Source organism: Pseudorca crassidens, chromosome 9 (genome assembly GCF_039906515.1).
Source record: "Pseudorca crassidens isolate mPseCra1 chromosome 9, mPseCra1.hap1, whole genome shotgun sequence".
NCBI lineage: Eukaryota > Metazoa > Chordata > Mammalia > Artiodactyla > Delphinidae > Pseudorca > Pseudorca crassidens.
In genome coordinates, this window is record NC_090304.1 from 77,129,395 (window position 1) to 77,144,662 (window position 15,268).

General features: G+C 39.1%; 1 protein-coding gene across 3 annotated transcripts in view; it reads left to right on the forward strand.

Moving 5' to 3' along the window:
- ARHGAP42 (Rho GTPase activating protein 42) overlaps positions 1–15,268 on the forward strand; it is a 287,072-nt gene that overhangs the window by 58,599 nt on the left and 213,205 nt on the right. For all 3 annotated transcript variants that reach the window (XM_067750791.1, XM_067750789.1, XM_067750790.1), the window contains exon 2: positions 11,607–11,702. In XM_067750791.1, the coding sequence (XP_067606892.1) occupies positions 11,607–11,702 (96 nt within the window). The remainder of the gene's footprint in view (positions 1–11,606; positions 11,703–15,268) is intronic.

Consider the following 15,268-nt stretch of genomic DNA (forward strand, 5'->3'; position numbering starts at 1 on the left):
CCCGCATGCCACAACTATTGAAGCCCGCGCGCCTAGAGCCTGTGCTCTGCACGCAACAAGAGAAGCTACTGAAATGAGAAGCCCGTGCAAGGCAACAAAGAGTAGCCCCTGCTCACCGCAACTAGAGAAAGCCCCACGCGCAGCAACGAAGACCCAATGCAGCCAAAATAAAAACAACAACAAAAACATAGCCAGCCACTTATGCTATACCCACATTCTAAGCTCATCACTTCATTTAAATTGAACTTAGAATATTTTTGGAGGTTCATGTATGTTAGATTGTTTCTTTGCTTGGTTAAGCAGATTTCATTATTGGGTCTAGCAGTGTTTTCTTAGGGAATGCTGGAATGCAGATATCTGTTAACCACTGGAATGATACTTTGAAGTTTCATCAGAGGCAATATGAGTGTGGTATAAATTTTTTTAATGGTGCATGGTGCTAAACTGCTGATGGGAAAATGCACTTAAGTAAATGATAAATTACCTTTTGGAATAGAGACAATTGACTGTAATAATGTTTGGTATCACTTGAGTGTTTCCTTGGTCGGCAGGCACTTTGGCTGCATTAAATTTGGTGACATCATGTAATGGTAGGTATCTTTTTAGGTCCTGAGAGGTAAGCTTAACATAGGAGTAGTAACCAAGAGACAAGAATAGTGTGTCTTTCTAGCCAATGATTTTCTCCTTAAAAATAATAACAGTTATAATTATGACAATTTGCCAGGCTCTTACTATGTACTTTACATGCATGATTTCATTTGGTCACTACAACAATCTTATGAAGTAGGTATATTACTATTATCCTCTTTTACAAACAGGTAAATTGAAACTTGAAGAGCTTAAGTAACTTGCCCACATAGCAAAACTGGTAGTCTGTTTGGCGCCAAAATCCTTGCTTTTATCATTTTTTTTAAATGAGACTTCTTTATATTAGAAGATGATGCAAGGAAATAAGAACCTGGACTAGCTTTCTCTGTAGTGACTTAAGTTTGTGGAACATTTAGGTTATTTATTTATTTATTTTTAAACTGGATGCTCTCCCCATTGAGCTTGATTAGATTACCAGAATAATTTTTAGACGTGGGTATATTCTAAAGCAATACTGAGATTTTAGGTTAGCACCTAGAATACCTAGGCTGCTTCTGTCAGCTTCCACTGCTTTGCTTTTTGCAAAGCTAGCCAACAGATCCTAAATGAAAGAACCTTTTAGCCATTCCCTCTGGCCCTCCGATCTCATCTACTTGACTTGATGTCCAGATCCTCAGGTGTGTTTGTTTGCTGGGGCTCCTCTGTTCCCATAGCCCCTTTTATAGCTAGATCCGGGTCTGAGTCTAACCACCTGGCTTTTTATCTCTAATTGCTCTTTGCCAGTCCTAGAAAGTCCTTACTTTACCTTTTCTAAATACTCTGAATTTTTGCATTCTATTCTATTTGACAGCCCCTTATTTTCAAGGCCCGATGCTGGAGGCAATAAAGACTGAAGAGGTTCTCTGCCCATCACAGGCTTAATGTTTGATGAGGGTAATGGGACTTACACACAAATAAATATATAATATAATAAAATTATAATGTAGGGTATGTCAGTAGACATTCAAAAAGGAGCTAGATTACAGTACTATAGTGCTTCTCAGAATTTTCTGTCAGATGAGGGGGAAAATGTACTCTCAGTAGTCTGGAAACATGACCCAAACTGGCTGCCTCAATGGAAGTAACAAGATACAAGTTAATTCATATAAATTCTGCTATACTGGCATTTAAAAAAAATGTAAAACAGGATAAAACTACTTCACTTCCTTCTCTTTAGTTTTCTAATAAATGTTGTGGCACCAGAAGATACACTGAAAGTATTCATGGCTTTCTGAACTCCTGGCACACTGCTGTGTGCCATAAGGCGTGTCAGTATTTGGTATCTGTCAAACAGCAAGTGTGTTGCCCTGGTTGGATTATTTAGGGTGGGGCTTTCAGATTAATCTAGAAAGAGGCATGTCTTAAAGCTTCTTTAAAAGAACTAAAGGAAACTCCAGGTACCATCCTCAAGTATAGCCAGCTGCTCTTGTAAGGTATAATCCAGCTTCACAGTGGAACTGTGAGTACTGATTCATTTGAAGGCAATTGAAGGTCACAGCAGAGACAAAGGGCTGTTTCCAACATGAAGAATGACCCTGTGGATGCTGGGAGAACAGAAGTTTAGATTGTTTTGTTTGGCTGGAACATTGAAGGTACAAAGACCAGTTTGAGAAAAATGATGGCCTAAAAAACATAGAGGAAAGATGATATGCTTGACTTGCCTAGTAGGTAATGATTTAGTGTGATGCTTTAAAAAGGAGATTAAACTAGTCAAATCATGATTTTATCACAAATGTGTTTGTCATATGATACCAAGAAGGAGCTGATGGAAAAGGGAAGTAAGTTTTAAGAGTTGGAAATAGGCTGATAGGTGACATGAAAGATAAGGTAACACAAAATGCTCTTCCAGAGTCATTATCTTGAGCAGAGAGATACTTCAGGTAGTCAAGAGAAAAGAGGGCTAGAAGTGAAGCTAGAACACTAAACACTTTCCACTACCAAATCTGTTAATAAGGGCATAAGTTGTAAATGCCCAGAAAACAATGATTGGACTAAGGAAGAGGTCATGTGTGGGAAGGTAGACCAGGAAGTCCAGGAAAGCATGCCACACCATAACCAGTGTTGCTGAGAAGCCTAGGAAACCTGCAAGGTCCTCCATGCTGGATAACTCAATATTTTTTAGTTAAATCAAAGAAGTCAAGTGAGATATTTTATAAAATTTTGTTTGGAATTCCAGTATCCAAACTTAAATCTCCACTTAGGAGTTGCCTGCATATAGATACATAAGTAGTACTTTTTACTTTTTTTTTTTTTGCAGTACGTGGGCCTCTCACTGTTGTGGCCTCTCCCGTTGCGGAGCACAGGCTCTGGACACGCAGGCTCAGCAGCCATGGCTCATGGGCCCAGCCGCTCCGCGGCATGTGGGATCTTCCCGGACCCGGGCATGAACCCGCGTCCCCTGCATCGTCAGGCAGACTCTCAACCACTGCGCCACCAGGGAAGCCCCATAAGTAGTACTTTTTAAAAGAAAACATGTATTGAGCTAAAACAGGTGTCTAAAGATAGGTTTATCTTTTCTGAAGGAAAGAGTATGAGGAAGAGAAATCTCAAAGGAATGCTTATTAAGGCAGGAAGAAAAATCCAGAGAAACTGCAGTGTGCCATTGTTTCCTTCGCCTCCCCTTCCCCCTGCCCCCCCGCACCTCCCCCCCAAGTTTTTCCCCCAGGGTAGGAAGATGGGTGATTTATTTCATCCTTTCAGCTTTCTATTTTTAACTTGTGTTGTAGCAATAGTGAAGTCTTTGTGGTTTTTCGTTTTTAATTTTTATGGAATTTGTAGCTTTATAGAAACTATGGATAAAATCTGGCCAAGTGTTGGTTCCTGTTTGTTGTTTTTAGGCTGGAATCTTCTGGAACTGCTTGCCAAACACATACCATTTATGGGACTACAAACTGCTTGGTCTTCATTAGAGGCCAGTACCACTATTTATTTTTGCTGAACCTCTCCTGAAGATAGTAATTTAATACACAGATTAAATATGTTATGCTTACAATGAAAATATTTCATATTCTGCATTTGCCATCATAATAAATAGTGGTTTAATAGTTAACATTTGTTGAGAACCAGAATTTCAAGTTTCTGTTCTTTACCAGGCACTGTGCTAAGTCCATTTCACATAATATTCATGACAGTTTTGTAAGAGATTAGTATTTTCCTTTTGTACATGAGGAACCTGAGACTTAGAGAAGCTAAGTGCGTGCTCTAAGCCATATTTCAGTAAGTGGTGGATTGCTGTCCATGTCTGTCTGAGTCTTGTGCACACTTAGTCCATGACATGAAAGAATGATTGATTCTAAGGAAGGATTTTTTTCCCCTATCTGAGCACATCCCTCACATAACCCTGAATGTGTATCTGGTGTGGAAATGAATGAAGCTGTCTAGAGCTAGGCTAATTTGTTTTACCATGCCAAAACAATCATGTTGTCCCATCCTAGAATACAACAAGTTAATTTAGTGGCCTAGTGTAGTCTGTGCCTTTTGCATTTCCAGGGGGATGAAGAATAGCATCCATGCCCCATTGCCCTCTGGTGATTCTGTCTCCATTCACCTCCCATGGACACGGCAGTGTTTCTCTAGGGCTTCAAGGAAAGAGAATTCCTTGATTCCATTATTACAAGTCACTCAGTTAATTTCACTTCACCTCAACATATAAGTACCAAGCTTTGTATTGGACCTTCTTTAGGAAGACTTTCTTTAATAATATTGGATAACCATGATTTTCTAGCCATTTATGTAAAGTAGAAAATAGCAAAGTAGGCATTTTCAAACTTTGTTCAAATAAGAGCCATAGGAATGATTCTTACTGACAAGAAGTTCTCATTGTGTTTCTTTCTTATACTTTGCCACAAACCTGGTGTTCTTTTCCTCTGACTTTTCTCTGTCTAACAATCTGACATTTGCAGGTCTCTGAGAAAACATTAAAAGCATAACTGCAGGTATTAAAAGCCAAGGCTTATTTGGTAATTCCGTGACGTATTCTTCTATATAATGTATGGTTTGTTTATTATTAAGGCTTGCAGTGATATTCATGTTCCCAGTACCATAAGCTTTTCAGTAATTTATCTATGGTGGATTCTTATGTTATGAATGCATTGGTAGTTGGTGTACACTTTTCTCTTCCTGGTCCCTTTGTTCTCTTTTCTGTCTGCTTTCTTTTGGGCACTAATGGTGAAGAGAGATGAAGAATGTATACCTACCTTTAAGAAGCTTAACACCTAGAACATTATTCAATTATCTTGTGGCACTAGAAAGTACAAGAAAGAATGTGCATTTCCTTTGACTTTTAGACCATCTGATATATGTTTGCTGGTAGCTTATTCCAGGCTAATAAGCATACGTAGCTCACTCTCATATAGCTCAGTACAGAGAGTCTTACTATCTTAGATTTTATACAGCAGGTAAGGGATTAATTAGATGTTGTCTAAAGGTCACATGCTCCCTGGTTTTAATGCTTGTTACTCTTCGGGAAGTAGCTATGGTAGGTAGTAGAAAGAACATCCAATTTGGGAAGCAGTCCATGTTGGAGTCAAGCTCTTAGACTCTGGGCAAATTAAGTTATTACCTAACTTTTCAGAGCTTCAGCCCTCATAGCTTTGTGTGAGAATTAAGAAAAATACATAAGAACTTTGAAAGAGTAAAACATCTTACCGACACCATTGCTATCGTTATTGTGAATGTATATGAAAGCTTCTTGTATTGGAAAGTGGATAACTCATGTTTTAGATCTGGAAGGCTTAGGTATTTATCCACCTTGCAGAAATTAATGGTTTCAACAGTTGAGCTCTAATTGTATACAAGATATGGTAGTGGATACTTGGGTAGTGTTCATTGATGATAAAGTTTTCTACCTTTAAAACACTATTTAAAATAAGGTGGATAACCTAGGTTTATGAATAACTTGATAAAAGGTAAAATAGAGAAAGCACAGCAAGAGCGTCACAACATGTAGGAGGTATAAAGGAGGCGATAATGCCACATTGAAAGGGATCAGGAAGACCTTTTTGGAGGAAATGGGGACTTGAGAGAGAGACCTTGAAAGAGAACTTGGAAGAAGAGTCTATCCTAAGGAGGTGGAATAACAATATAAAAATAGGTACAAGAGACTGGATGGTCTGTTGCTGGTGGTACTCAGCTTGATGTGAGTCATGATAGAGGTGTTTGGATGTGTAGGTAGAAGCTGCCTTTTGAAAGCTTTTGGACATTTTATTAATGTGGCCTTGCCTGGTGTGTTGTCACATCTTTCAAGTTCTTGTCTTCATTGAATCCTCTGAGGAGCCTTCCCCCATGCACTCCAGCTGGACTGATTGTGCCTTCTTATTTGTTACCTCTGTGCACAGAGCCGTCTGGCAGTGTGGTTAAGTGGGGACTCTGGAGCCAGGCTCCCTGGGTCAAAATTCTTGCTGTTATTTACTAGCTTGAGCAACCTTGGGGATGTCACTTAACCTCTCTGTGCCTCAGTTCCTTCATCTGTAAAATGGGAGTGATGATGTCTACTTCATGAGGCTGTTGTGAGGATTAATGGTTTTAGTTTACCTTAAGTTCTTGGATAAGTATCAGGCACATAGTAAGTACTATCTGCGGTGATGTTGTTATCATTAGCCTCTGTCGGAGACTTTATCCATTGTCCTCTGATATGATTTATTTACATACCTCATGTCCGAATAGGACTGTGCCCTTTTGAGGGAAGGATATATTCTGTTCTTACCTTTGTATTCCCATGGCTTCATCCTGTATTCCTTCTGCACTGTAAAATCTCATCCCAGAGCAACCAGATTTCAAGAAAAACTGCCTTAAACCAATGGACTGGCTGGTTGTACTTGTTCTGAGATAAATATAGCTAACATTGTAAAAGTAATTCCATTGACACTTCTAAAGTAACAGGTAACTCTAGCTCTTAAGTCTGTGTGTAAGAAGAGTTGTAATTAAATATTTACTGTTTTTTGTTTCTCTAATGAGGTTGAAGTGTTTCTAATGAAATGAAGTTTTAGTGCTTCATTAGCATCATCTAATCGCGGGTGCTACGGGTTAACTCTTTGATATAAAAACATTGCTGACTAATTAAAGCCTACTGTAATTCTTCCAAGTTATAATGTGAATACATGTGAAGACACCCTATGCTTAACTCATTAGGTAAATAGAAAGGATATGATATGAGTGATACTTGCAGCATCTTTACTATGTACAACTTTGACCCCTAGTAAATGTTACTCCTCCACCTTCACCTTGAATATAGATAGCCAGGGTGTCTCCGACTGGGATTTTTTCCTTGTTTGTCTTCATGTTCTAATAGTTGAGTAGAAACAGGGAGAAAGAGACAGTCTTGCCTATGCTAGATTCCCTGCTTGTCATGCTTTATACATTTGATCTTTCTTTTTGTATTTAAGAGAAATGTAGATTCTATCATTACACAATTTGATACTTTAAAATTCAACAGTAAACTTTAAGAACTGAATTAGGTCTTAAATTCAAGGTCTATATAACTGTATGTGAATCAATTTTATTTACAAGGATTTAGTACCAGTACTTCTCTTTTGTGCATCTGACCATTGTTTAGAAATCTTAGACAATTAGGGAAGAGTGTGTTCCATGGAGTTATAAGTCAGTGAAAGGTGTTGTTCTTTCTAGTTCAGAACTGCACTCAGTGGGAGATGGAGCCAAAATTAGAAATGTGAACTGGATTCCTCATTTTTCAGATGGATTCATATGACTGCCAGAAAATATCATAAGTTCTTTACTTTGGTCACATTTTTGACCTCATCATTACTTTGGTTGTTGGAAAATGAGAACAAACAAAAGGAAAATCAAGAACTCATGACACTTGAAATTGAAAATAAGTCGTTTTTCGAACTTCCCGTTTATTTTTGGGATTATCTGAACTAGTTGAGAAGCATATTTTCGTGTATAGTCCTGTCTCATTATGTCTCATTATGCTTCATGAAGATCATTCATGAATTCTTGATTCTATCCAGCATTGAAATAGACACCCATCTCTTACACAGAAATACTGAATAATCAGGTAGTCTCTGTCACGGCATGATTGCAGTGCACCAAGAGAGAATTTGAAATTGCAATCAACAGACTGTTTTATTGAGTACTTTCCAAGGTTGTCTAAGGGCTTACAGCTGCCACCTTCATTCCTGAAATTTTCCCTTTTCCTTTCTTTTCTGAGACTTGCAACAGGGAAACAGCCAACATGTTTTAAGTGCTTAGCTGTATGTCTAAATACTTCATCTATATTAACTCATTTACTCCTCACAATAACCCTGAGAGATGGGTTCTGTTCCACTTAACAGATGAGGTACAGAGAGGTTATGAAGGCTGCCCATGATCATGCCACTGGTTGGTAGAAGCGGGAAGCTAACCCATTTCATCTGCCACTAGAGCTCATACTCTCAATCCCTTGGCTATATGGACAGTGGGCTCCTGTGTTCTTGTTCAGGCATGGGAATTTTTACAGTGTACTCACTGAGATCTCTGTGAAAGGACGAAGCAGCTTACCTTTCTCAGTCAAGGAGCAAGGCCATGGGAAGCAAAGAATGGTCTAGGAAGTAATGTTTGGTTGTGGGGTTTTATGTCAGGAGTTCCCTAGGACAGCGGTCCCCAACCTTTTTGGCACCAGGGACCGGTTTCATGGAAGACAATTTTTCCACAGACCGGGGTAGGGGGGATGGTTTCAGGATGATTCAAGCACATTACATTTATTGTGTACTTTTTATTTCTATTATTATTACATTGTAATATATAATGAAATAATTATATATCTCACCATAATGCAGAATCAGTGGGAGCCCTGAGCTTGTTTTCACTTGCCACTCACTGATAGGGCTTTGATATGAGTCTGCAAGCAAATGATTTATTATGGTCTCTGTGCAGTCAAACCTCTCTGCTAATGATAATCTGTATTTGCAGCCTCTCCCCAGCCAGATCATCAGGCATTAGATTCTCATAAGGAGTGCGCAGCCTAGATCCCTCGCGTGCACAGTTCACAGTAGGGTTCGAGCTCCTATGAGAATCAAATGCCGCCGCTGACCTGACAGGAGGCGGAGCTCAGGAGGTAATGGGAGTGATGAGGAGTGGCTGTAAATACAGACGAAGCTTCGCTTGCTCGCCGGTGTCTCACCTCCTGCTGTGCAGCCCGGTTCCTAAGATGCCACAGACAACTACCAGTCCTGGCCTGGGGGTTGGGGACCCCTGCCCTAGCAGAAAGCTTCCAGGTATCTCCTTGAGTTTGAGGGGAAACTCAGAGGAACTTGTGGTGATGAGGGGAGAGAAGGAAGGCTATCTGTTACAGAATTCCTAAGCATCCTGATCTACGCATATTACCTACTACCCCCACTCTGCTTTAGGAATTCCATCTGTGACTTCAAATCCAGTTTAGCATAAGGCCTGTATATTGTACATGGAAAAATAAACGTTAAATGGAATGTTTTGCCCCTTTCTCACGGAGAGTACCTGCACACAGTTTGGCTTAAAAATTATCCTAGGAGTCTGATTTTTTTTTTTTTTTTTTGTCTTCTCATAACATTTGATGTAGGTGTTATGATTTCTTTACCCTTAGCCAGAGCTATGCAATGTCAGATAAATGCATACTTTTGCATGCATGGGTCCCTTCTGTCTGGAAGGCCAGTCAACTTTCCCACCTTTTGAGCTGGGCTTGAATGATAACAACTGATGCCATTTATTAAGTTGCCTAGTCTGTACCAGGCACAGACCTCATTTAGTTTTTATAACAACCTGTGAGATGAGTATTCCTTCTCTGTTCCATAGGTAAGAAAACCAGGTCTTGTGAAGGGTGAATGATTTGTCTAGGGCCTCACAGCCAATTGGTGAAGTCTAGTTCTGATGAAGCCTTTGTTTTTCTCATTGACTAACAATCCACTAAGGAGGCTCTTTTCATCTTTCATTTCAACCATTCTTAAGCTGATAGACCTTTCTATTCTCCTAAATCCAAAGTACCTCTTAAGTAGAATGTGCAGCTGGCACCAAAGTTCTACCCCTCTTTTGGGAAGAGGTGTTAGTCTGTGAGTAGTAATACCCTCTTTCCAGAGCACAATTTATTTTTTCAAACAAGATTTAAAAAAATCTCAGTCTTTGTGTGTGTGTGTGTGTGTGTGTGTGTGTGTGTGTATGTTAAAAGCCTCTCTGAGGCTCAAGACCTGTGGTCTTCAGAATTCCTGTTGGTGAGGGTGTTGGTGAGTTCTTGATTCACATGGTGCAGTAAGTGACCTTGTTTGGAGACCTGTTCACTCATGGGTGCTTACTGTGGTTGGTACCTGGGCTTGCAGTTTCATGAGTGGTGGGTTACCACATTAAGTCCTGGTGTCATGTCTAGGCATCGGGCCATAATTGTTCTCCTAAAGAAAAATGATTCTGATGCTAGTTAAAATCATAAGGAGGACTTTATTCAGGTCGGATGCTGTAGATGTCGAGAGTGTCACAATAGGGGAGAGAGTTCAGGCTCTACCCTGAATGCAACAAGAACAAATGTGGATTTATAGCCGAGGAGCATGTTGGGTGGCGGGGCTAGGGGGGGGCTGTCAGTGGATGGAAAGTTACTAAGAGGAGAAGATGTAAAGGTTTCTTGGTGAAGGCAGGTCAAGGGCTTAAGCATCAAAGGTGGGGGATGGGGAATTTGATCAGATACCAGTTTAGATATTCTCTAAACTGACTTGGCAGGATTTTTGCTAAAACTGGTCTATGTAGGCCCAGTGAGGACAGAGAGCCAAAGTAGAGGCATAGACAAGAAAAGGGCTCAGAGGAGCCTGACTGAAGATTGGCCAAGGAGAGAGTCTTTGTCAAGTCCTATTGCTTGAATTAAATGTTATGCATTCAAGGTATCAGAATTGAATGATGAGAGATAACATTAAATAAAGTGTAGACAGACTTCCATAAAAATGTGTTTCCTACGGGCATAGACTTCTGTGAAGGGTTAGCATGGAAGATCACAGTAGCTCTGAGAGGTGGGACCTCTGAAGCTTCCCTGATGCTGCACTGTCAGATTGATTTAATTTTATTTAACAAACATAAATAGTGCTTATTAAGTGCCAGGTTCTGTTCTAAACACTTTGCAAATGTTGCCTTACTTAGTCCTCAAAACAGCTCTATAAAGTGGTTATACTACTGTTATTCACTCTTTACAGATGAGGAAATAGAGGGCCAGAGGAGTTAAAAAAGTTTGCCCAGGTTCACATAATGAGTAAGTGGTAGGACTTGGATTTCAACCCAGGCCGTCTTGGCTCCAGAGTCTGCATTCTTAGTCACTATTAGGTTGCATCCTAGGCTTTTGCCTCCCAGGAATTTACTTCTCATTATTCTGGGCTTTTCTTTATTCTCTCCATGATTAAGGAAGAATTCTTCTTCTGGATTTAGTCACTCTCTGGAATTTGTTCAGACTGAAGTCAGGACTGAGGAGTATGTTTAGCTTGAGATTTCCTATAAATCACAAGGTTATTCGTAAACAACTTTTCTCGTGGCCTTTCACCTTAGAATGAGAATGCGTTTATTGGTAAAAACACATTCCCTATCTGCTCCACATTCCCTGTCTGTATAGAATAACATCGGCGACCCTTTCTAATCAAAGGTTCGCTACTTTTCTTTTTTTTCCCCACCAGTAACCTGGTAGCATTCCTTCTTCTTCTTCTTCTTCTTTTTTTTTTTTTAATAAATGCTCCATTTATAGGGAATGAATGGTAATTCTTTGATAAAGGCTTTGGGAAATTGGCTTCCAGATAATACACAACTGGCACCAAAACTTTCTTAAAGGGACAAATCTGCTTTGGAAGCAGAGCAGATCTAATCCCTAAAATATTTCTTTAGTAGTCTCTTTAAATTCTGCTTAAATTTGTCAAGCTGGTATTTAAAAAGGTTCTGGTCAATATAGCATTAGCAGCAAAGTTATGTAAATACATGTGGAAACTCTTGAGTATTCCATGGTATTGTACCTTCAACTTATGGGTTTTTTTTTAAACTTTTAATTACAGATCTGTCTATGGCAGTACAGAAATTTTCCCAGTCACTGCAAGATTTCCAGTTTGAATGTATTGGTGATGCTGAAACAGATGATGAAATTAGTATTGGTGAGTTGTGATATTTTTCAATATTCTAAGTAATAATTTTAAAAGTCTTACTTCAGATAATGACTTGATTGAAATCAAACAGATTCACACACCCAAATACCAAATATGTCAAATATTCTGACTTTGATAAAAGCATAAGGGCGAATTTTTGGTTTCTGTGGAGGAGAGTATTATGAATTGTTTTAAAATTGAGCTCTCTGTTTTTTTCCATAAGGAAGTTACTTAACCATTCTATAATTCAGCTCAGCCCTTTGAGAAGATGTGGATAACACTGTTTTTTCAAAGTGAATCATTCATTCAGACAAATACATATTGGTCATCTGCCATCAAATGTACCAGGTACTGGTTTAAGAGTTAGCTTACTTTTTTTTTAAAACTTAATACTGATTTCTCTTTTAACTTTAGTATTTGTTTATAAAGAAAAAAAAATCAGTCAGGACGTATTAACCAGTATTAGTGTAGGACACAGAACATTACTGGGGATCAGGAGACTTGAGCCCTCATATGATTTTGCCACAGATATTTAGCAATCTGACCCTGGTGAAGGTATACCCCTTCCTGAATCGGATGGTTTCATTTCCCATAAGTGAAGAGGTTGGGTTATGTGGTCTCAAGTTTTATCTGTATCTGAGTTTTTACTGTTTGAAGATCAGATTCATGTAGCATTCTTTTCCCCACATTTTAACAATCCCTACATGACAGTTTGTAGACATGGGGTCCGTTTGTAGGCTGGATTAGAGTCACACAATCAGAAGACTATAAAATATGTGCATACATTTTAGAGAATAATATACTAAGTGTACTTACCTTCCAGGTAAAAATAGAATATGACAAGCATTTAGAATAGTGACTCCCAAACTTAAATGTGTATATGATACCCCTGGAGATCTCATTAAGTGCAGACTGTGATTCAGAAGGTCTCAGATGGAGTGTGTGATTCTGTGTTTCTAACACACTTGAAGGTGATGTCAGTGTCAGTAGTCCACGGACCTCTCTTTGAGTAGCAGGGCTTTGGAATCCCTGACATGCTTCTCCACAATCATATTCCTCTCCTTCCTCTGCCTTTTCTTTTTCTTATATAGTTTTGTCAGTTATATATGTATTTCTAAAAAATACATTTTTATTGTTTTCGAAAACCTAAAGTGTCAGGTCCAAACCTAGCTGTGAAACGAAAGAGCTCTCAGGAGAAGATAAGCTGAATGAGTTTCCGATTCATTGTGTGGCTTTAGCTTGTTACATTCACAAAAGTTCCATCTGGAGAAATCACGTGCACAGCCCTCACACAAGCTGTTTCTGGTGTGGGGTGCGTGTTGTGCAGTCGTCACATGGCCCAGCTGGCCTCTTTCAGAGGAGCTGTGCCAGGTGGTTGCTTGATTTGTCTGCTCCTTTAGGAGTGTTAGGTATGCTGAGGGGGTTGTGGAGGGGGCTGATCTTGGGATCGTGAGGGGCTCTATACGCCCTCAGGTCTGTGGGGAGAGGCGGCTGAGCCTGACTTGGCTGAGGTGTAGGTAGGGAGCCCCTAGGAAGGAGGAAGAGGGCTGCCATCTGGGCCTCAGGCAGCGTGACTTCCTCCTCTTTACAGGACACACGCGGAAGGCCAGCATCAGTGATCACGTGACACTGACAGCTGGAACAGTTGTCATCCTGTGTGCCATTTCATGACGTTTGTGTCATAAATGTCTAGCCCCCAACATTGGCTTTGGAATACACCTCACCAGACAAAAGCCTTGGTTATATTACTAAAATACTAATATAGTAGCATTATTGTTTAGAAGAAAGAAAGAACACCCACATGCTCACATAACAGCAATTATTTTCACTTAGTAATGAGACTGTAAAATCCAAGAAGGCAGAGGCCAGATCTTTTTCTTTTTTTTTGCTTTCAATCTCACTTTAGCACCTGACCCAGGGTCTGACTCATGGTAAACCTTCGGTTAAATTGTTGTATAAATGCTATAATTTTCCTTATAAACTTAACTTTTTCACTTATGTGTATCTTTTTCTAATATAATTAATATAATTTTACTACATATAACTACATATTGTATATAATTTGTTACTTCTCCTTTATAAAGAGGATTCTAGCAAATACTTCCGGGTTTTTATATATATTGTAATTTTTAATGATTTTATGATTTTAAAATATTCCATAGGTTCATGTACATGAATTTATGAAATAATCTCTTTAGTACACTCAGACTGCTTCTAGTTGGTCTTTTACTTTTTAACAGTGCAATAAATATATTTCTGCATATTTCACAATTTCCTTTAAGCTTCTTACTTAAAATTCCTTCTTGAAGCCACATGGAGTAATGGCAGAGGTGGGCGTTTTTAATCATTATTCTCTTTGACCTTGCAGGCAGATGGATGGTAGGCGATTTCCCCCCCTTGTGGTGAACTTGATATCTCAACTTTGCTCTGTTTCTCTCTTTCCACTTTGTCTAGATGGATGTTATTGTTGTGGCTTTTGCAGATTAGATTGGAAAGGTGTGAATTGATCAGTATGTGAAAGCTTATGATAGGCACTGAATATTAAGTTCTAATGCTTTCAGGGCTTTGAGGAATTAAATCCGGCATTGGGGAGTGGAAGGAGAATACTATATTACTATATAGGTGTAGATGTTATGGCTCGCTACTTTTAAATCAGGAGACTTATTTAACTCCTATTGGGAATTTGATTTAAACACCAATGCTTTGTTAGGAAAACCTAACTTAGAGGACAGAGATTTATAAACAAAAATTATTTCTGAAACAACTAATGTAAAATTATAGATATATTCCCATATCCTCACCATCCAGCACTTTTTATCCTTTTACTGAGCCCCCAAATGCACTGTAAATAGTTAAAAATAACTATGTATATAATAAAGAAGTAGTAGAAGACTTTGAATAATCATTCCAAACATGGAGGAATTGTGAGGCTAACGCAAGCTGTTGTACCAAGGACAGTGATCTAAGAATGTATCCCTGAGAATAATGGGTAAGGCTGGTGTGGATGGAGGGCAAGAACTATCCTTACCTACCTTCATTAGCTTCAGTTCCACAGGGGAAGATACAAAGTTTCAGCTGTCTTTAAACCAATAAGGACCTACTGTATAGCACAGGGAACTCTGCTCAATGTTATGTGGCAGCCTAGATTGGAGTTTGAAGGAGAATGGATACATGTATATGTTCTGCTGAGTTGCTTTGCTGAGCCCCTGAAACTATCACAGCATTGTTAATTGGCTATACTCCAATATAAAATGAAAAGTTAAAAAAAAATAGCTTGTTGAAGCCCCAGTTTCAGCTTCTTCTTTATTCCTCTGATTTAATAAAAGAGGAATGAAGTAGGGACAGCTGTGACTCTTAGCACTGAATAATAGCCATAATACTCTTAGCCAGAGTAGCCTTGAGACTTACCATTGATGTAACCACTGAAGATGATGACTTACGAAAGCAGCTCATCTTTTATAAGGGAGCAGTGTCAGTGCAAAATAACTTGTAAAGTCAAGGCATTTGCAAACTTTCTGCATATAAGTTATGGTGGTAGGAGGGGGTGGAAGATGAGTAAGATGTCTGTTTTCAGT